The sequence below is a fragment of the Podarcis gaigeae genome, assembly GCF_964106915.1.
Source record: "Podarcis gaigeae genome assembly, chromosome: 12".
In the NCBI taxonomy this organism is placed as follows: Eukaryota; Metazoa; Chordata; class Lepidosauria; order Squamata; family Lacertidae; genus Podarcis; species Podarcis gaigeae.
Genome location: NC_139688.1, coordinates 10,507,854 through 10,530,990, shown reverse-complemented (window position 1 = coordinate 10,530,990; position 23,137 = coordinate 10,507,854). Strand labels below are relative to the sequence as shown.

The 23,137-nt window shown below is 45.0% G+C and overlaps 2 protein-coding genes and 1 long non-coding RNA gene across 10 annotated transcripts in view; 1 reads left to right on the top strand and 2 right to left on the bottom strand.

Moving 5' to 3' along the window:
- Positions 1-23,137, bottom strand: part of LOC310827694 (uncharacterized protein) — a 940,809-nt gene that overhangs the window by 186,167 nt on the left and 731,505 nt on the right. The gene's annotated exons all lie outside the window — the stretch shown is intronic.
- LOC310827663 (sodium channel protein type 5 subunit alpha-like) overlaps positions 1-23,137 on the bottom strand; it is a 307,589-nt gene that overhangs the window by 2,819 nt on the left and 281,633 nt on the right. For all 8 annotated transcript variants that reach the window (XM_083703903.1, XM_083703902.1, XM_083703904.1 and 5 more), the window contains 5 exons: positions 12,778-13,059; positions 5,310-5,363; positions 4,266-4,407; positions 2,021-2,121; positions 347-617 (listed from right to left, as the gene is read on the bottom strand). In XM_083703903.1, the coding sequence (XP_083560029.1) occupies positions 347-617; positions 2,021-2,121; positions 4,266-4,407; positions 5,310-5,363; positions 12,778-13,059 (850 nt within the window). The remainder of the gene's footprint in view (positions 1-346; positions 618-2,020; positions 2,122-4,265; positions 4,408-5,309; positions 5,364-12,777; positions 13,060-23,137) is intronic.
- The window catches only part of LOC310827908, a 102,047-nt gene that overhangs the window by 67,154 nt on the left and 11,756 nt on the right, over positions 1-23,137 (top strand). The gene's annotated exons all lie outside the window — the stretch shown is intronic.

Genomic DNA, 23,137 nt, shown 5'->3' with positions numbered 1-23,137 from the left:
CCCAAGAAATATTCACATGTGGTTAACCCCTGAAGCCAATCAGGCCACATGGATCTAGGCAAATCCAAAAAAAATTCCTTCCAGTAGCACCTTAAAGACCAACTAAGTTAGTTCTTGGTATGAGCTTTCATGTGCATGCACACTTCTTCAGATACACTGAAGAAGTATCTGAAGAAGTGTGCATGCACACGCAAGCTCATACCAAGAACTAACTTAGTTGGTCTTTAAGGTGCTACTGGAAGGAATTTTTTTTTTTGTTTTGACTATGGCAGACCAACACGGCTACCTATCTGTAACTGGAACTAGGCAAATCCACCACTCCAAATTTGTTGAGGGTTTGACTTACCCACTATTGATAGAATTACGACGACAAAATCAAAAATGTTCCACCCGTTGGTGAAATAGTAGTGCCGCAGAGCCACCATTTTCAAGATGCACTCTGCAGTGAAGATGGCAACAAAGACCATGTTGATTTTGTAAAGGATGTTCACTTTTTCTGGGCTCTGGTCATCCGTTTCCACCATCATGGTGACCATGTTGAGGCAGATGAGGAGCATGATGCAGACATCAAAGGCTTGATTCAAGACAGCATCAAAAATGAAGCCTTGATACTTGTTCTGGAAGATATTAGAAAGGCATGTTAGATCAGTGGTGGTGGTGGGTTACCTAGGGCGTTACCAAGAGATAAGGGAGTGGGGGTGGGGGCAGGCACTGCTGGAGGTACAAATGACTATCAGACTTCGAAAAGCTAGTATCCCTGAATCAAGCTCATCAGTTAAACTGAATAGTTTTGATTGGATTTTGAATAAATCTGCAATTAACTGTTACTGTTTTGAATTTTATTGTGTCATTATTAGTGAGTCGTGCAAACCACTTCTCTGAATAATGCTTTTTTATAGGGTACGGGGCACTGGGGATGAGCTTATGCAAACTACTGCAATAGATCAAAGCAGCCAACTCAGATAGTGCCATATGTTTGCACCTATTTGGGCCTGAAATGGAACTTTTATGCAGTTTGGGTGTTCAGCAGTGGCCGGCAGGGAGGGGCACCTAGGCACACAGTGGTGGGCTCCTGACAACAGTATAACTGGCAAGTCTAGGGACTGTGCAGGGTCAGGGTTGAGCGGCAGCGACATCAGGCAGTTCGGGAGCCCTGGTGGAGCCAGTTCAGCGCTTCTGCTGGTGTTCTTTCCCTACCCGCTCTCTGTTCTGGTACATGGTAGTTGTGCCCCTGCCAGAGGCCAGGTCTGCAGCACCAACCCTCCTTGTCACCAGCTCCTGTAAGTGTTCACACTTGCACAGCACCATTTGAAAGTGTGGCAGTGGTCAGGAGGACTGTGGTCCTAGCAGCTGCCTCAAATATTTGTTGGTTGAAGCAGTTGTTGGCCCCAGAGGTGGCAGGTCACAGGGTGGACAACCCTACCATGCAATTTGATGATGATGATGATGATAATACCAATACCCCACCCGTCTGGCTGGGCCTCCCCAGCACTCTGGGCGGCCCACAGCACATATAAAACATCCAACATTAAAAACTTCCCAGTACAGGGCTGCCTTCAGATGTCTTCTAAAAGTCAGATAGTTGTTTATTTCCTTGACATCTGGTGGGAGGGCGTTCCACAGGGTGGGCGCCACCACCGAGAAGGCCCTCTGCCTGGTTCCCTGTAACTTCACTTCTTGCAGTGGGGGAACCACCAGAAGACCCTCAGAGGGGGGTCTGTGTTGGTCCAAAGCATTCTTTGGAATGGAAGAATAGCATCATGTTTTTGCCTGGCAGAGCGCCCTATCCCAAACACTTTCCATTCAAGTCAATGGGAAAACTCCAAAATATTTTAATAGAGCTCAATTTACAAACTATTTTTTCCCCTGATTGGTGCTATAAACCTCTCTAGAAATATGACAGAATGCTTGTGTAAAAATATGTGTAAAATATAAATAACTACAATGGATACAATTCTGGTGGACATTTTTTTGAAGGGGTCAGTTGGTATCAACTAAAGAAATCCACAGAATGCCTCACCACTGGTCGTGGGATGGGTTTTTGGGGTTTCTTGGATCCCAGTTTTTTCATGGCATTGTAATATTTTTTCTGTTCCTCCGTCATAAAGATGTCTTGTCCACCTAAGTATAGGGAGATAAAACTAACATTAATTTGGATGGCAGAAATGGCTGTTTGTGGAAAGCAAAACCATTTTTAATGACTGAAGGTCTCCATTTCCTTCCCTTCCTTCCCCTCCATTCCTGGTAGCAATCATTAAGCTATCTAATTATATTTCAGTAAGAATTAAAACTGTGTGTAGGTATGCCGAAGAAAATTTGTTAATCATTTTTACTGAGATATTGATCCTACCAAAATTCAACAGCTCCATGGAATTGAAGAAGTGCTGTCTGCCTTATCAGTTATCAGCCAGCGGATGACCATGAAATTCCACGAGAAATATCACCAGAGGGGTTAGTCTGTGACTAAATCGCACTTCCCAGAGCAATACATAAACTCTAGCACAGCTTTCCTTCAAGAAACTTCTCTAAATTTTGAAATGCAGTTCTCCAGCCCCAAAAATGGGTGTATGAGAAGGAAGTGCACATAAAAATGCACATTATTGGTGAAAATAATACACAAAAACGCATTGTATTAAGGGAAATATTGCCGGAAGGCTAAATTGAATACAAAATATGCACATTAGGAGATTGATGCTGGCATCTATCTGGCAAGAGAAAATGGTTTGCGCCTCTGGGGTGAAGTCAAACTGCTGCATCAGCAGCAATGAAGAGGCTGCTCTGAAGCACAAGCCTAGGCAGTGTGTATGGAGGTCCTGAGCTGCCCAGATGACAGGACCCCCCTCTCGGCCGTGTTGGTGTGGTCCAAAGGAAAGCAGAGCAAGACGTTTGACACCAGCTTGGCTGTAGGAAATGCCAAAAGGAGATATAGAAGACGCCATCTAAGCATCTTAGGGACTCCACTCCAGATTTGTTTTGGGTTTACTCCTTCGCCTTTTCTTCTCCTGAATACATCCCACAAGGCAGAAGAGGCTTAAGATAAGGGTTTTTCTTCTCTAAGTGCAGGGTAGGGACCACAGAAGGAAGGACATGTCCCCCACCAGACTTACTACCCCTCCCCTAACACCCCATACGCCCCACATTAGGAGAAATGAATGGCAAAATGCTGATGAATTTTCATGAGGACTTGACGGGGGCGGTATGGAAATTGCAAACATATGGGAAATTTGGTGAACTGAATGTTAGACTAGAAAACAGAAAGGGAGAAAAACCAAAACTGACAGATTCATCCCTCCATCCTAAGAGGAGGAACTGATACGGATTATTGGGCCAGCATTTTTCAGAACCAGATTAGAATTCATTGTTTCTCAGCAGTGATTTATTTATTGCATTTTTATGCCAGCTGTTCTCCAAGGAGCTCAGGGTAGTATGGCTTGGACTATGGACTGGCCACAAGATTTCCATGTTTATTTCAATTCTGGAATAGCTACATACAAATAGCTGAGTGCTTGATTGCATTTCCTCCATCCTTTCATTGTTACCGTTTTGCACAATGGAAGTACTTATATAACCTCTTTCCTTTCCTTTTTTTGTGGTCCTCTTTGGTCATTTGTGCAAACTTCAGGAGATCCTGCTCACTGACTTTGTCTTTTCCCTTCTGAGTATTTTGTTTGGGAATAGGCGCATCACAACATATTGACCAGCAGTTGAATGAAAACAGGTGACTGGCTGTGAAGTTCAGTGAGGGACTTAAGAAGACTGAATGAAAACACAGCTCAATGGCAGAACACTTGCACTGCACACAGAAGGTGCCCTCAGGTTCAATCTCTGACATCTCTAGCTAGAAGGATCAGGGAGAAGGAGGAGACTCTGGAGAGCCATGGCTGGTTGAAGTAGACCATCATGGCTGGATGGACAACTACTCTGGCCTCTAAGAATTAACCAGATCACAAGGGGAGGAGGAACCCTACCCAATCACTGTCCTGGCAGTCTTGTACCATTGCTCACTCAGGTCCTGCTTTCAGGCTTCTCATAATGGGCATCTGGTTGGCCAATGTAAGAAGGGGATGTTGGACTAGATGGGTCATTGGCCTGACCAAGCTGCAGGGCTCTTGTGTCTTTCAGGCGGAGGTCTACCTGCTACCTGATGCTTCCAACTAGAGACGGCAGGGATTGGATATTGGGCAAAGTCTGTGGTCCACCACTGAGCTATGGACATCCCTGCCCCACTTCCACAACTCACGGCTGCCTGGTCGACAAGGTGTTACTTATCTTTTTCTTTTGCTGATTGAAATTGTCAATGATAACACCGATGAAGAGATTCAGAGTGAAGAAGGAGCCAAAGATGATAAAGATCACAAAGTAGAGGTACATGTACAAGTTATATTCCCAGACGGGCTGCTCCTCACGCTGCAAAAAAAAAAAAAAAAAAAAAAAAAATGGAGAAAACAAAGAAAGGGTGATGAATGTTCACTGGCATCCTAAACTAAAACCAAGGTGTGTGTTTCCTCCTTTGAAATGCACAACACATTCTATGCAGCTCAGAGAAATTATTTGGCTGCTAGGTGGATACCAAGCCTCACCTACTGCATAGCCTACAATAATCTGAAAAGAATTCCTTAAAAAACTTATTTTCAGATGACAGTATTTGCTCATCATGAATGTCTCGACCTTCATTTGGGAGTTGGTGGAGGGCCTGAGCCAGTGGGCATTACTATCTCCACATGATGCGTGTATGCACATTTGTTGTGAGAACTGAGTTTTAATTACGTTCGCTTGATGGCTATTTCTTTCGACGGGGCTAATTGCATTTAATGTGTCTCTTCTGTTAAAAAAAGAGTTAATGGCTAAAATAGTTGAAATTTCAAGGCTCACTACATTTTTGCAAGATCTTTTTATCCATTATCAAGGGAGGGACTTTGGTGTTTCTAGTTGCCAATTAAAGCATGATTAAGTAGTAAACTAAATAACACACATCATCAAAAAAAATTTAGTATAAGAAGAAAAGTCCAAATTGATGCTAAAACATGAGCAGAAGTGAGAATGATTCACTGGAAAAATCTTCTGCACAAGCCTAATCAATGGGCATCACTCATGAAGCTCCCATTTTAGTACAATGTAGGGCGCTCAGAATGAGTCACCTTGGCTTTTCTGTGCAGCTCCCATTTATTTTGATGGGGGCTTTGCAGGAGAACTTCCCAGTAGATTGTGTACATTACCGGCAATCAGGAGACACTGGTTCAAACACCATACAAAGACATAAAATAATGCAAGACGTTAGTAGACAAAAGTCCTTTATCTGAGAAGCCCACCTCTCGTGAATCCACCGCAGCATACATAATTTCCATCCAACCTTTAAAAGTTGCCTAGGAAAAAGAAAAAGCAATGCATGTAATTAAGACAATCATAATATGCATTTGCGTTAATGGCTACTTTGTAGCTTTGTACCTTATTTGCACTATTATGTGGGAAAAAATATTTTTCACTGTTAGTACAATAAGAAAAACCAAACCACCCCATGAATTTGGGCTTATGTAAAGGAACAGAGTTAGCTATTGAGCAGGTTGCCTTCTATTATGGGGGACGCTTGTTTAATGACTGAAAACAAGTGTCAGGGAACTGCCATCGGAGCCAGAGGCAGAGGGAAGGCTCCAGAGGGATGCCGGAGAGGGTCCCAGTAGGGAGAGAGGCAGCCCATCTGCTGGGGAAGGAAATCAGCGTAACACCAGTGGAGAAGGGGGGCAGATGGGGGAATCGGAGAGGAGGCTCCAGAACTCCTCGCCGGAGACCAGCGGGGAGAGCACGGGTCCTCCGCTGCCCACACCCTCCCTGCGCAGAAGACTTCCGCGCAGGGAGAGTAGGAGGAGACTAGGCGTCAAAGAACCTCTTTGCTGGAAGAAGTTCAAGAAACACCCACTGACGGATTCTGCCAGCGACTGAGACAGTCACAAATTGTAGGGCTGTCCAGACAGAAAGGGTTCAACCAGGCAACCTAGCCAGGAGTGGCGGCAACTTACGCACGAGCAACCCCTAGAACCATTACAGCAAGCTTTTAACTTAACAGGCAGTGGCTTAGATCCTAAGACAAGTTAGCTCAAGAAAGTTCAGAGAAGGCTGCCGTCCTCTTCTCGCTGCCCCACTGAACAGCCATGGCGTGGGTCAGAGGCAGCATTGTGCTTGCTGGGACCGGGTGGGGTGGCAGTGGGGTGAATTCTGGGGTAATCACGTGTAATATGAAACACTGGTCTGTGTGTGATAGGGAGAAGGGAGGAAACAGGAGAGGCAGTCCCCTTTGCCCTGAGTAGCACCCTGGTTTGTAATGGCACACATAATTCCTACCTGTGTGGCTGATGCCCATTGGTATTGGTAGATGACAGAGCTGGGAGGCCAACAGTAGGGGGAGCTAGAGCCAATGACAGGCAGAGCCAACCAGTCCTAGTTTTGTCATCCATCCCCCCATCCCTGCTGAGTTGCGCAAGGGGAAACACTGAAACTAAGGAGGAGAAGGAAGGTGACAGGTACTGACACCCCCTGGACTAGATGTACCGTATTTTTTGCTCTATAAGATTCACTTTTTCTCTCCTAAAAGGTAAGGGGAAATGTGTGTGCGTCTTATGGAGCGAATGCAGGCTGCGCAGCTATCCCAGAAGCCAGAACAGCAAGAGGGATTGCTGCTTTCACTGCGCAGCAATCCCTCTTGCTGTTCTGGCTTCTGAGATTCAGAATATTTTTTTTCTTGTTTTCCTCCTCCAAAAACTAGGTGCGTCTTGTGGTCTGGTGCGTCTTATAGAGCAAAAAATACGGTAAGTGAGAAGGCAGGGCACGTGAAAGCTGGCTGAGGTCGGAGGAGCATTGCCTCATTTCCTCTAATGCACCAGCCTCCCTCAGTAAAACCTGAGTGTGCTTTTTGGAACCGACATTCATAATATGAAAAAGGAGGGTTGAGAGGCCTGAGGCGATACAGCAGCTTGTTTCACTGAAACAAATGATGATTTGATCCTGTACTATTGATCCCTTTTGCAGGTGGTTGAATAGTTGCTTCCCAATGTTTCTGTAATCCTGCGGGTGGCAACCTGAGCCTCTTCTAGTCCCTTCCCACTTAAAAGCCGACTCTCTTGCCCAAAAGAGGTTAGGAGGAGGAGAAAGAGGCTGAACGGCCTGCTCTGTGGAGCACTCACTCTCCAAATTGCTCTAATCTTTCCTCACAGCTCTCTCCCATTGGCAAAGCAATCTTCCATCTCTGCGTGGCATTCCCATCTGGGGGCATGATTTGGCCAAGATTCCAGCTGGACTATAAACGGGGCGTTTAGCATTGGAAAAAGAAAGAACCCGACAATTTCTGAACTTCACAATTGCAGTTCATGAGCTGATCCGGATGGTAATAGGGCATTGGTGGATGGCAGAGCTGTCAATTATAAAGCTGTTTTGTCCCATCCAGCTCCCCTCCCCTTCTCTCCCCCCCCCCAACTCCTGAGGAGCCTAGTAGTAAGATAATCCAGAGCTCAGTTAGGCTTCTGGAATCCTTCGCAAGACACTTCTGCAAAGAAGTGGTGATATCGTGAAAGGCAGGGGTGGGAAACGTAACTGGGAGGGAAATAAAATTACGGGGGAATTAGTAACCACTTACAGACCAGATCTGAAGGTGGTAAGATCTTTATGGGAGTGTTGTGTGATATTGTCCTGCATGGCATAGGTCCAGCTAAAATACTGTCTGCTATTGAAATTAGTTATAGGCTGGTGTGTATGTGTGTGTTGGGATGAGACTTAACTGCTGATAAAATCATCAGCTTACAGCTGATGATTAGGCTATTGCATAGAAGGCATGTGCCATCAGACTGTGGCTAATTCTGAATCAAACTAAAACAAAACAAGACCAGATAAGCAACAGAGGAAGGCAGTGATCTCAAGTTTGTGCCTGAAAGGGGTCAAGTTATGCTTTGGCCCAGGAGGCCAATGGGCCAGCTATGGGAGTGGGCAAGCCAAAATCACCCCATAGGGCTGGTGGTTGTCCCTGCCTGTGTAGGAAACAAACAACCCCCTTGTCTACTATGTTATCACACCACTTCCCAAAGCTGGTTGCAAAACCTTAGATCTCAGCTATCTATAACTTTGATACAGCAAGCTCAGCTCTTGTGAACTTTACCTCCAAGGCCAATAACATTGTTTGGGAAAGCTGAGAAATAGTATGGTCTGGGACTATGTCTGTCCCAGTGCAATGGGGAATAGTTTCTTGCTCCTATGCACTGCAGTCTGGTCTGGTCTCTTGCCTAACAGAGAGGCTATAGCTCAGCATATGCTTTGCAGGCATGAGATCCCAGCTCAACCTCTGGTCCCTTCATTAAAGCAGGGGTGAGGAGCCTTGGGCCCACAGCCTGAACGTTGCCCCCTAGGCTTTTCTATCTGGCCCTTAGCACTCTTTCCAGACAGCACCTCCACTCCCTGGTGCCACACCTTCACCAGCCTTGCTCAAATGCTTTTGCAAAAACCTCTGATTTTTGCAAGATTATACTGTAGTTTACTGTATAAAGGCAAGAGTCACATCTATTCCTCTGTCTGCTTTTGCCTCTGGGCTTCGCCTGCCACCAGCACAGGGCTCCCAAGAGGCTTCTCCTGGGGGAAAGCAATCTCCGGTCTTAAGAAGCCCTCCCCCCTTGAATAAAAGGATCTTCACGCAGCAGAGCTAAGCAAGACCTATATGCCTAAGCAGCTGCCAGTTTGAGCACACAGTACTGGGCTACATGTCCCAGCCAATGGTCTGCGTCAGCATAAGGCAGCTTCATATGTCCACAGGAAATCCTGCTCAGCCCCCTCTCTGACTTCTGGAATTTCATTAGGCATCATCACCCACACACTTTCGAAGCAACCCTGTCTCCTTGGAGGATGAAGAAGAAAGAAAGCCAACGTTTCCCAAGGAAGTTGAATGAACTGGGAGGGCTGAACCCAAAATGCTCTTTCCAATCTCTCTATCCTTTCTGCATCCTGCAAAGTGGGCAGGCGAGCAAGGGGTATGTCGTTGCACAGGGGGCTACAAAAAAGGGGGGGGGGAATCATATAGAGAAGAACTTAGTGGCATGGTGACCATCAAGGGAGAAGCAGGATCAGGCCTGAATAACAGGGGCAAGGTTATACTCAGCCTGCAGTGCTGTATCACAGATACAAAGAACAGCCATTCCTCACTTAGCCTACAAACACGCCATGTATTTAAAGGACATTTGAAGCACATGACTTCCCCCAAAGAGTCCTGGGAACCGTAGTTTGCTTTTTATAGAGCAACAACTCCCAACCTGCTTAACAAACTACTGTGTGTACGCAGCCTTGGTGAGGCTGGAGCATGTTCAAAAGACACAGACCACGGTATCCTGAGCATGTTTACTTGGACGTAAGTCCTGCTGAGTTTAGTGAGACTCGCCTCCTAATAAGTAGAGCTTCCAACTAAACATTAGGAAAAAACTTATGACGGTAGGAGCTGTTCAACAGTGGTATGGACTGCTGTAGGTAGTGGTGGACTCTGCTTCAGTTGAGGTTTATAAACAGTTTGGAGGGCCACCTGGCAGTGATTATTTAGCTGCAATTCCTACTTTGGACTAGATGCCCTTATGGTCCCCTTCCAACCCTACAATTCTATGGTTCTGTGATAAGTGATGAGGACTGCAGTGATAGCATGCATTAGACTGAATGCCAGGGGGTAGATTGCTCCCCATCAAAAAGGCCTGTGACCCCCTACAATTCCATCTAGTACTAATGGGGACACAAAACGGTGATCCATCGCAGGCCCTCCCAAATTCATGTGTCAAATTTTGCTTCCTCTTTCGCTTTAGAGTGCTCTTTGCTATTTTAAGTCCCCTGTCTGAATATTACTAATTGCAAGTAAGGAAAAACAAACAAAAAGGTTGGCTCTCAAATTGTGCAGAGTCTAGAAATATTTGGTGCGTCATGACATCGATCTATGAAATGCCCTAGTAAATTTAGCGGAAAGTTAGAAACTGCAACACAGCACACAATGCTCCCTCTTTTTTCAAAAGAGACTGTTTCTATCGGTACAAAAAGCCACACATTTGCAAGCTTTGCTTTCAGGGTAGAAACAGGAAAAAGCAGGGATATATTTGCTCTGCAGTCTTCAACATGCAAGCTAATAAGCACATCTGGTTCACCAGGTGTGAGCAGTGAAGACGGGGGCCTCCAATCTAATTCTCTCTTCTGAAAGTAGGAACTCCCCTACTACACACATTCAGGCCTGGATTGACTCATCATTTCTGGATTCATAAACCAGGAATAAGTATAGAAGCTGAGTCCTGCTCCTCGAGTCATCTTCCTTCACCCTCTCTTCCATTTCTCCCATTACACACCAACTTCTGGTCTGCATTAAGCCAGAGTGCCCCATTATGCCCAAACTGGGGGACACTGGCTTAACATTGGCTAACAAAGTAGGAGCTACGTCAGGATGTGATCTGAATGCTCAGAGATGTCTGGAAGGGCACAACAGCTTCCAGCATAGGCTCATCAACATCCTTTGCTCGGTGTTCACTGAAGAGTGCAAAGGTCATATAAAAAAGCATGTAAAAAACTTGGGGAGGCATTTGAACTGGTAGTGGAACAGGTGGTGACATATTTGCCTTAAACCACCTTCCCTCCACCAAATTAAGAAACGACTTGCACCACTTTTCTCCTGACCCTGACTAGTCATCTCAGTCCTGGACCAGTGTCTGACTGTACTCATGAACTCTTTATTTATTAATACCAGATATTTACTAGTTGCATTCCAGGGCCGAGCCATCATGGCACAGCGGCACACAAAGAGGGATAAAAACAACAGAAGCTTAAATAAGCAGAATATGAAGCATTTTGCGGATACGGAGAAATAGGTGCCCGATTCTGATATGCTAAGCTCTCTTATGCAATAGTAAAAATATTTTAAGACTCTCTTGAATGCCTGAAGAGGCTGAGTGAATATTAAATGGAAGAGAGTTAGTTCAACAACAACAACAACAACAACATTATTTATACCCTGCCCATCTAGCTGGGTTTCCCCAGCCACCACCTAGCAGGACCACCACCAAGAAGGCTCTGTCTCATGTGCTCTCCAACCTATCTGATGGGAGTTGTACTCCAGAACATCTGAGCCAGGTGGAACAATGGACAGATATGATACAAGGCCGATTCCTGTGTGCTGAAGGTCACTAGCTGAGAAGGCCTTTTCCTCCCCCTTAAAGGGGTTAGATAAAGGCACATTGGAGAAGTCTATACACAACCATTAGCCAAATTAGGGAAACCAAACCTCCATGATCGGCAGTGGTATAGCTCTCAGTTCCTGCTGATGGGGACACATAACAGGGATTGGCTATCTCCATCTTTCCCAGGGGCATCTGGCTGGTTATTGATTTAGAGAACTTGCTCGAGGGGAGAAATGTCCTGGATCTGTAGTAGTGCAAGTGGAAATTCAGTTACACGACTTTCCCTGACCACTGCAACCTCTTGCACCCACTGGAAAGCTATTTCATTGTGGGATGATGAAGAGCAACCACTCACACAAGCCCCTCCCCGCTTCTCTCTGCTGATTTCCACCTCCCTCTGCAGTCTTCCTTTGGGGAAGGGATGTAGCTCATGCTTTGCTTGCAGAAGGTCCCAGGTTCAACCCTAGCATCTCCAGGTATGGGTGGGATAGAGACCCTTGCCTGAAATCCTGGAGAGCCACTACCACTCAGTGTAAGCCAACAGCCTGACTCTGTATGAAGGCGCTTCCTATGTACAACTCATGCTGTTCCAGAGGGTCCCTCAGATCTTGGGAATCAACTGGGGGGCTGCAGTGGAGGTATGAGAAAGACCCTTCAAAAGATTTTCACTCAAGCTATTCTATCCCACTGTTTCTTGGATCAGATTTGTCTGAACTCTACCCTGGACATCCTATTTTCCACACTGTTTTATGTTTCAGACTCCTTTATCGGATCAATGCTGTTGCTTCCTGTTTGAAGTTTATTAACTGTTATTGCATTGTTTGTGTTGAAGGGTAGCTTATAAATTCCTTAAATTAATTGATGTGCAACCCTACCCCAATAACAGGCATACTGGCATAACAACATGGAAGATTAATACAGTTCATTGGTTAGATTAATCAGTTCAAACTGTTTCGAATGGCTAAATGGATTCCTCCAATTAATTGGCCAACAGATCTATCTGTCTATCTAATCTTCAAGTGCCATACATGTTCTTAGAAAAGGCATTCCAGTAAGGATGGGGTGGAGAATCCAGATGTTGCTGGATAACATCTGCTTCCATCCCTGACCACTGGCCATGTTGGTTGAAGCTCATGGGACTTCAACAACCCTTGGAGGGCTACAAGTTCTCCATCCCTGCTTCAGAACTATTGGGTTGCCCTCCCCAAAAGGCAAATTTATGCAAATTGATTCAACCACTCAATCATCTACAGATCATAATGTTCCAGTCATAATGTCTACTCCAGCTTCATTGAGTGCTAAAAACGTACCTCTTCTCTAATGCCCTGAACTTGCCTGTGGTTGTTGCTAAATAAGTCTTGGGAGTGCCTGGTTCATCAAACAGTCTACATGATTACTGACTTGCTACTCTGTTAAGGCTGAAGATGGTCTTACGGTTTTGCTTTGCTGTGTTATACATTTGACCATTTGTGAACCACTCTGTACGGGGTGGGTGTGTTTAAATTAAGAGGGGTGTATAAATGAATTTATTACTAAATAAATACATTGACTTAAGATTCCTTTGGTCAGTGTGACTGCCTAATAACAACATAAGTAGTAGTGAACTTACCACTTGCAGCAGAGCCAGGTAACCTGCGCCAACATTATCAAAGTTGACCCTCACTTTTGTCCAGTACAACTCTCCAGTCTCATTCAAGTTTTGGCAATCACTCTTGTTGTTGACCAATGTTTGGTTCATAGGGTCATCACCTATCGTGTTGTTAATGCATTTCCCAAACTTCCCAGAAAACAAGTTGACTCCCATGATGCTGAAGATGAGCCAGAAGATAAGGCAGACAAGCAGGACGTTCATGATAGAAGGGATGGCGCCTACCAAAGCATTGACCACCACCTTCGATGAATGAGAAGAAAGAACACAGTTATTGCAGGGGTTCTGCTTTAAGTCACAACTCCAACGTTGCTACTCTACACCCACTATCCTGAGTTTGGCTGGGACTCTTACAGAAAAGCAGAATGACATTCAATGTCTTTAGCAAGAACAATGTTAAACTAGTAGAATACGTTTCAATGGATTCATCTAGGATCCTTCAAATGAGGAACATCCTCTAAACTGTCTATGTATGATGAAGTCACTGAATGAACACAGCCTAGTAAAGACTAGGCAACACCATGCCCATAATACTGAGTGTGCAATGTGTTGGCTGCTTTTGATGACTGATGGAAAATCAAGTTGCCAGCTCCTGACCCAAGGACACCCATGCTTTTTAACAGCTCCAAGGAAACAAGAAATTATTCAGAAGCACAACAGGAGTTCTGCTTCCTACAGCTGAGTGGGGAAAATGACCGACTGCTGTGCCAGAATGCAAGCCACAGTACCCATACGTACAATGTTTGGCTGAGCTGGAGCTCAGATACACCAATAGCGAAGCCTCTGGTTCAAGGCTGGCTACAGCTGGTGCCAAATGAAGGCTGCTTCCTAGTTTATTCAGCTAGTCAGAAGCATGTTACTTTATACACGGTTATGAAGCTGCAACCCTATACATACTTACTTGGGAGTAAATCCTATTGAACTCAATCAGACTTACTTCTAAGTGGACATGTATAGGATTCACAAGTCCTTTGGACAGATTGGCTATTTTAAAAAATATTTATTGTCAGCTACCTCCTGGTTAGTAGTGGGCTGCATAGCATTGATCCTCAAAGGTCTAAGATGGAGCAGCCACCCTCCTGGTGTTTTTTAGACTAATTAATGAAATGGTGTAAGTCCATAATGGTGTACTACCATCATAAGCAGCCCAAATTTACATAACTGCTTAAACTAGTTCGTTGTGGCTGAAGGCAAGACTCATAATCCAAACCTTAACATAATCTTCAACTGGGACAGTATTGCTCCTCAAAGGTCTTCCACAGGGATAGTCAGCATGGCTCCCTACAGATAATGTTGGAACTCCAACTCCCATTGGCCCCAGCCATATTGACCAATGGCCAGGGATGCTGGGACCTATAGTCCAACTTCACCATATCAATGACTTTCGATCTAAAAGTTAAATATAATCTGGGCTGGAGGCCAAGACACCACTGATTAGAAAACAAAGACATGCTGGAAGGCTCGTGATAATAGCCACGGCATATACATTCTACCCAGTCAGTGTTCCAAGTCCTGTGGCAGAGGAACAGACCCCTATACGCACCTTGCACCTAAAACAGCCTTCCACAACCCTCAAAACGTTGCTGGACTCCAATTCCCATCAGCCCCCAGCCAGCATAGCCAATGGAAAGGGGTGATGAGAATTGTAGTTCAAAACATCTGGAATGCACCAGGATGGGGAAGGCTGATTTAAAGCAATATGTGAGGTATCCATGGTGCTGATTTGCACAATCTTTCCCCCCTTTTGTAAGAGGAACGAATTAGTCATCAGCTTCTATTTCACATATTGAAATGCAAGATGGGGGAAAGGGATGCATCCCTGTCCCTCCAGTCCTAATTTAGAGTTGGATTGCCATCCTGTAAGTGGGCCAACTAGGCCTGCCACTATTTAACCCTTGATTTCATTTCCCCAGTACACAGTATATTGCCACCTCCCGCATCTTATTATCTACAAAAATCTACATTTTTTCATGGACTGTAAAGAGGATCATAAGCAACACAACATGTTTAATCGGGCATGCAAAATAATACTGTACAATTAAGGATATGATAATGTACGATCCGGCCCAAAGCCCAATGATGTCAGGGAGAATGATGCTGATTGACTTTTGGAAAGGTTTGGGACCAAATAAGACATAGATCAATCAAGATAATACCATCAAGGGAAGAAAAGTCACATTTGCAATATGGTTCCGAAGCAGCAAAAATGAATTATGTAGCAACACATAGTATCGTCCCTGGCAGGAAATAGTATAATGGCAACATGCATTCCAATGGACATTATGGCCATCAAATTACGGACACATCACTCAATATTTTGAACCACCATATGTACAGTACAAAGGGTTTACATGCATGCAGAGCATTACACTGGGGCCCAATCCAGCAAAAGGTAGGTCACGATCCAGCAGCAGAATGGAGCTTAGATGCATTAACTTAAGTTCTATTGATTTAAAACTGTGCTTGGTTCAGCCATGGCAAACTTTTGTTGGACTGTTTCCATCTTACTGAGACATATTAAAGGCTTGGGAAGTCTTCTATAAATCTGGCATTATCACAGACACTGCCAACTCTTTGTCAAGACTGAAGTAGAGGAGTGCAATAATTGGTCTACCCTTTGTGGCTTTCTCTGAATTTGCCTCCTTCTGCTTTTCCGAGAGCTCCTGACTTAACCTTCCTCCCCTTCTGCTTACATTTTGGAAACTGAGACAAAATGGTAGTGAACTGGGGAGGGGATGTGTCATGTGTGGATTAAATTATGGGAAACGTCACTTGTCGTCTAACAGGCCAGTGTCTGACTTTCTGACAAGCCCATAATATGACATTGATTTCACCATTAGTATTTGCAGTGTCTGTAAAGGAGAAGAATAGAAGGAGGATCACAAGACTCTATACATCAGAGGAAGGCAATTTGTTCTAGTGCATTGAAAAAAATACTAATGATGATGACTTTTAAAAAAATGTATTTTAGAAATCAAGGATAGGGCAGTCATTTGTTTTAATTGTGAACAAACACTCTTCTTTTGTAAAGGGGGGGGGGAATGTGGCCACCCAAATGTTGCTGGACTCCAAATCCCATCACCCACAGGTCAACGGTCGGGGTGATGGGATTTGTAGTCTCAACAGCATCTGGAGAGTCTCAAGTTCCCATGTGTTCTGTTGGTATAGAACATTAGTACTGACACTTGCAATGTAATAATTTGCTGGGGCAACCCAATCAGATGGGCAGGATACAAATAAATTATTATTATTATTATTATTATTATTATTATTATTATTATACACTGGCTTCCTCTCGTTTAGTACGTTCTAATACAATGTCTGCTGTATAAAGTTGTGCTGCTATGGAAACAGGAGAGATGTGGTCATTGACTATCCTGCAGACAACTGGACCGTGTGTCAGGAATGCGGTCAAGGTGTGACTGGGGTGCGCAATAATAATCAATAAAAATAAAAATAAAAAACATTATTTATACCCCGCCCTCCCCGGCCAGAACCAGGCTCAGGGCGGCTAACACCAGTAAAATTACAATAAAAACAAAATAGAAGGGGGAAAACCCCCAATTAAAATGCAGGTTAAAATACAATTTAAAATGCAGCCTCATTTTAAAAGTAGCCCATAGATCAAAACCATAAGGGTGGGGACATAAGGGTCAGACTGAGTCCAAACCAAAGGCCAGGCGGAACAGCTCTGTCTTGCAGGCCCTGCGGAAAGATGTCAAGTCCCGCAGGTCCCTAGTCTCTTGTGATAGAGTGTTCCACCAAGTCGGGGCCAGTACTGAAAAGGCCCTGGCCTTAGTTGAGACCAATCTAACCACCTTGCGACTTGGGACCTCCACAGTGTTGCCATTTGTGGACCGTAAGGTCCACTGCGAGGCATGCCAGGAGCACTTAAGCTCACATAAAATAGACAATATCATCCATGAGAGTGCACATCTGCGTTGTGCTGATAACAGGGTTGGCCGGCCCATCAGGTGGACTGAGGCAGCCACCTTGGGCAGCAGAATCTCACAGGGCGGTGCCCCTACAGACGCCATGGAAGCATGGAGAACTGGCAGCTCCCAGCGAGATCTCACTGTCTGGAGGTGCCAGAGATTAAATCGGGCAAAGCATGCACTCTGCCACTGAGTCATGGCCTCTCCCTAATTAGCCTTAGGCTCTGTCACTGTTGTATTCTCCTCTGGTTTCCTTTTGAAAGGAGGGCAGGGAAAAGATGTGCACAATTATAGTAGTCTGCTTTTCTAAGAGTGTTTGGTGGCACTTCATTTCTTATGTGCCGAATTCAGATATGCAAAACTCCAAATCGCAGTTTGGCTTTCATTATGTGCTTTGCTTTTATTTTTCTGCAATATCTGCTCCCTTATCTATTTGGAAAATACAATATCTGTGCTGCTTTTATGTTTTGCAACTCTGATTATAGTCTCTCTGTACTTTTCGATTTTGCATTAATAAAAAGCTTAATGTAAAAAAACCCCAACTGTTTTAGAAAAAAAGTTAAAGAAGAGCAGGGGAGGGATGTGAACAATTAATCGTAAAGATTCATTGTCGTTTGTCATTCATGGCTGTTCCTTCATCATAAATCAGTCACTGTATTCCTGGCTCGAGGAAGAAATAGCCTTCATGGTAGCCTAGAAAGCAAGAGTAGTAGAACATTTTGTGCTCAACAGCAGTGTAGCCTGTGCTGGTTATGAGTGAGATCTATGCATGTGGATGTGTTTATATCTGCCCACCTTTTTCACATGAAAACCAGTGGATAAAATACTTTGGGCTTGTATGTCTAATGTCCAGAAACATTTCATTTAAGAGCTGCTTATATTTTGTGCCTGCTCGTGCGTTTCTGTGATGTCTGCGGCATTTTTGTTGACCCAATTTACATTATTCAAATTAAAAGTACAGTGGTACCTCTGGTTACGAACTTAATTCGTTCCGGAGGTCCGTTCTTAACCTGAAACTGTTCTTAACCTGAGGTACCACTTTAGCTAATAGGGCCTCCCGCTGCCGCCACACGATTTCTGTTCTTATCCTGAGGTAAAGTTCTTAACCCGAGGTACTACTTCCGGCTTACCGGAGTCTGTAACCTGAAGTGTTTGTAACCTGAGGTACCACTGTATTAAGAAAGCAGCTCCTGTTCAAATACTGGCCAAAACGAAATCTTTTGTGCTGGCTGTGTGTGTGGCGAATGCAACCACACACATTTGGTCCTTGTTCAATGTCCCTCTGTGCCAACCCAGAACTACTGCGAATACACTGCGTGGCACACATGTGAGATTTTAAGACTTGAATTTCCAAATGAGGAACGCCGTGGGAAAAGGAACATGCACACATTCAAGACACAAGCATGCGGGTTAAGCGGGGTGGGAGTGCAAAAGGATCCACCAGGCCATGCAACGCCCAGCCTTCTCTCTCCCTTCTCTCCTGTTGCCTTCTGAACACGTCAAAGAAAGTTCATTCAGGTAACAAGACAAGGTACAAAAAGCTTGGACACAAAAACATTTGGAGGGCAAAGCTATCCATGGCTACTCACTATGTGCAGGGACACAAGACACAATAAGAGATTGAGTGTTGGGGGGGGGGCTCGTTTAATTTCATTGTACAATGACAATAAAGGTATTATTATTATTATTATTATTATTATTATCATTATCATTATCATCATCATCATCATCATCATCATCATCATCAGTTGCTGGGAATCACAAATAGGATGCTGGCCAGGATGCTGGACTAAAGAGACCTTTGGGCTCTTGGATGTCCCAGGGCAAGAAAGCACAATTCTCTTTGAGACCCATTGATGGCAGAAGTTGGGCGTTTAGAAAAACGTGAGGTTATTACCATGACTCAGCGTGAATGGTGAGTTGCAAATCTAAGAAAGCTTGTCCTTCTAGAGCAGCCGTTCTCAACCTGTGGGTCCCCAGATGTTGTTGGACTACAAATCCCATCATCCCTGAGCTCTGGCCTTGCTAGCTAGGGATGATGGGAATTGTAGTCCAACGACATCTGGGGACCCACAGGTTGAGAACTGCTGTTCTAGAGTCTAGGATGTTTAACCTAAGCTTCTTTTCTTTTCCTTTAGCTTCACTGAAAAGAATGCAGATTATAAAGCACCTGCTCTCTCCAGTTGTATATGTGGCAAGAAAACAGCAGATCTGTTTCCTCAGTGTTTTCTGTCTTGCAGAGGCCAAAGGAACCCAAACTGAGCTCAGACTGAATGAAGGACAAATGAGACATGACTTTATTCATGAGATTAGAAATTCTGCAAATGGCCTTTTATAAAAGAGCTCCTGATCTAGGTGGGACTATGAGAAGGGGCGAGGAATTTAACCTTTTGCTGAAGTCCTGCTTTGGATCACTGTTCTACCCGCCCCCCAAAAAGCCATCCCCATTGCTCCAGTTCACAAAGTGGGGAGAGGCACCTGGTTGCTGATAGAAGGATTGAGAACCAGCGTGTAATAGTTAGGCATATCAGACAATTATTAGGGAGATCAGGATTAAAAAAAACCTTAGCCATGAAGCTGGCTGGGCAACCAGTCACTGTCACTCAGCCTAATCTGCCTCACAGAGTTATTGTAAGGAGAACATGGGAAGGTGTGGTAGAACCATATATGCTACCATTAGCTCCTTGGATATAAATGCAATACAACAACAACAACAACAACAACAACAAATGTCACATCTAGTTTGCCCCTGAAAATGACACCTAAACTCCTTGCTTGGACATAGGGAGTTGCACCTTCTCCACCTGTTGCAGTGAAGCAGCAGCTGCTGCCAGCAATTCTGCTCTGCTGCCAGGACAAAATGCCAAAACAGGAGGTTTTTTTAAGGAAGCAGAGTGAGTGGTGATGCAGGGCATATGTATTCGTATCTGAATGTGCAACATACTTGGGTCCCTGTTGAAGCAGTTGGGCATGCATGGCTACAAATGTACACATGCATTCCTTCAGGTACTTGAGGGTATGTGTCTTGAATCACAGGTCCCCAAAACCCTGGTTTTGGAACCTTATTTCCTACAATGCCAACACTCTGGGCACTCAGCAAACCAAGCAGACTACCAAGCTCTGTAGGGTCAAGGCCACCCTCTAGGCTTCAGAAACAGCCCAAATGCTATCAGCCGACCTCCATGACCAGGCTGTGAGCCAGCTCCTCATTCTAACCAATGCCATAAGAACAGAAGATGAGCCTACTGGATCAGTCCAAAGGCACTTGTATAGTCCAGCACCCTGTTCTCACAGTGGCCATCCAGATGCCTGTTGAATACAACAGCACTCTGCCCACCTGCAATTCCTAGTATCCAAACAACCCGTGTTGCAAAAGAGAACGTGATGCCTAAGGTAAAGGTAAAGGGACCCCTGACCATTAGGTCCAGTCGTGGCCAACTCTGGGGTTGCGGCGCTCATCTCGCTTTATTGGCCAAGGGACCCGCGTACAGTTTCCGGGTCATGTGACCAGCATGACTAAGCCACTTCTGGAGAACCAGAGCAGTGCACGGAAACGGCGTTTACCTTCCCGCCGGAGCGGTACCTATTTATCTACTTGCCCTTTGACGTGCTTTCGAACTGCTAGGTTGGCAGGAGCTGGGACCGAACAATGGGAGCTCACCCCATCGTGGGGATTCGAACCGCCAACCTTCTGATCGGCAGGTCCTAGGCTCTGTGGTTTAACCCACAGCGCCACCCACATCCCTAACGTGTTGCCTAGACACCTGCAATTCCTGACAAATGGTATTCAGAAGCACCATGTCTCTCATCACAGCGAAGGTAGAGCATAGCCATTGTGGCAAGTAGCCTCTCCTCTGACTTCTGCCTCGTTTTGCACTCTGATCCAGAACTAACCACCAGCCCACCTGGGCCACATTCTGTGTCTGTGGACCATTGTTTGCCTCTCCAGAATCTGAATTCTGATCTGCCTGTGCTAGAGCTCAGCTATGGGCCCCATGGTGCTGTCTCTGAGCTTGGGCAAGTTTTGACAATAGCCCTCAGCAACCTAGTCTACTGCATGTGTGCCACAGTTCAATGTCTCACTGTGTAGCCCACCACTGCATGAACCAGTCCTGGGCAAGAGTTTAAAATAAAAACAGGAAGGAGGGTGGGGGATGGATATATTCGCAGAGATCAAGGATGGGGAAACTTCATTTGACCCTTGCCTCAAGGTACCTTCCCTTCACATTCAGTCCTGATGCTCTGATTAGCCCACCATCATAGGCCCCATTAACTTCAAAGAAGTTTCGCCAAGTCCATTGGCTTGAAAACTAGGCTATTGTCTCATAATGTGTTCCCACAGAATGAACCTGCGGGCTATTATCATCCTTCCCGCTTGATGTATTTGTACTGGGGTATTAAAACTGCTTAATACATGTCTTATAGGGGCTGAATTTCCTTCTGCACTCTAGAGCATATCGTCAGCTGGTAATAATGCTAAGTTTTACTGTCCGTAAGCCATGGTTTAAGTGTGGCTAAATCTACTAAAAATAAAATGACTTGATTTTCCTGGGGCGTGTGTTCGTAATTATTCCTCACTCAAATCTGACCGAGTAAATGCACCAAGAGAGGAAGAAAAGGGCCCAGTCCAGCACAGCAGGCACTAGGGGTGGAGGAGAAATTTGACTCACAACACATTTACAGCTGAATGTATCAGATTAGCACTTTCAGAAACCAAACACAGCTAGTCTTTGAAATTTGCACTTATGTGATTTTTGTGATTCAGTTCTCAAACCAAAACATGCAAAAATGCAATTATTCAGGAAAAAGGTGCATTAAATGAAGGTATTTGTGAAAATAGCGTACAAAAATGCATATGCTTGAAAAAATATGTACATTAGTCTAAACTGCATATAAGAAAGGGACCCCTGACCATTAGATCCAGTCGTGACCAACTCTGGGGTTGCAGTGCTCATCTCACTTTATTGGCCGAGGGAGCCGGCGTACAGCTTCCGGGTCATGTGGCCAGCATGACTAAGCTGCTTCTGGCGAACCAGAGCAGCGCACAGAAACGCCGTTTACCTTCCCACCAGAGCGGTACCTATTTATCTACTTGCACTGGTGTGCTTTCAAACTGCTAGGTTGGCAGGAGCAGGGGACCCAGCAATGGGAGCTCACCCCGTCGCGGGGATTCGAACCGCCGACCTTCTGATTGGCAAGCCCTAGGCTCTGTGGTTTAACCCACAGTGCCACCCGTGTTCCTAAAACTGCATATAGAATTGTGTTAATTAGGGGAAAACTTGCAATAAAATGCTAATGGATTTTCATGAGGATGTTTTTTCTTTAAGCTTGCAAATTGCTGCAAAATGTGGAGGGCTGATTTTAAGATTGAGAAAAGGAGAAAATGAGAGAACCAAAACTGACAGATTCTTCCCTCCCTAGCAGTAACACATGCAGAGAGTCAGAAAGTCGTTGTCTGCCTTGGTGGTGAAATAGGAGGCTTGTGTTCAAATCACAACTAAATTATCCTCAATTTTTAGGGCGGTCCTGTGCCCAACTTTACAGACAACAACCCTCTGTTTTGAGGGCAAACAGGCCTGCTGCTCTTTTCCACCAGGCAGAAATGGACTGTTTGTCCTATTTAACTGATAATAATTCTTTCTAAATTTGCACCTATGTAGACGCAGGTGGCGCTGTGGGTTAAAGCCCCAGCGCCTAGGACTTGCCGATCGAAAGGTCGGCAGTTCGAATCCCTGCGGCGGGGTGCGCTCCCGCTGCTCGGTCCCAGCGCCTGCCAACCTAGCAGTTCGAAAGCACCTCCGGGTGCAAGTAGATAAATAGGGACCGCTTACCAGCGGGAAGGTAAACGGCGTTTCCGTGTGCGGTTCTGGCTCGCCAGAGCAGCGATGTCACGCTGGCCACGTGACCCGGAAGTGTCTTCGGACAGCGCTGGCCCCTGGCCTCTTGAGTGAGATGGGCGCACAACCCCAGAGTCTGTCAAGACTGGCCCGTACGGGCAGGGGTACCTTTACCTTTACCTTTATATCAGGCTTCCTCAACCTTGGCCCTCCAGATGTTTTGCTTAAATAAAATAAAATTATGGACCTTGTTAAAATGAACATAAAGTATGACTTTTAATAGAGACATTATGCAGAGGTTCAGTTGGTTTAGAGCACCAGGCAGGGCCTTTTTGTGGTGGTTTCCTAATGGAAGATCTTCCCTTTTATAGTACAAGCTCCATTCCCGGTGACATTTGCACAAGCAGTGAATACATTCTAAATCTTAATTAATTCATTATTATTATTATAGAACTACACAATGTTTAGAAGGCATCTGAAGGCAGCCCTGTATCAGGAAGTTTTAAATCTTTGACATTTTATTATTATATTTTTATGTGCTGGAAGCCG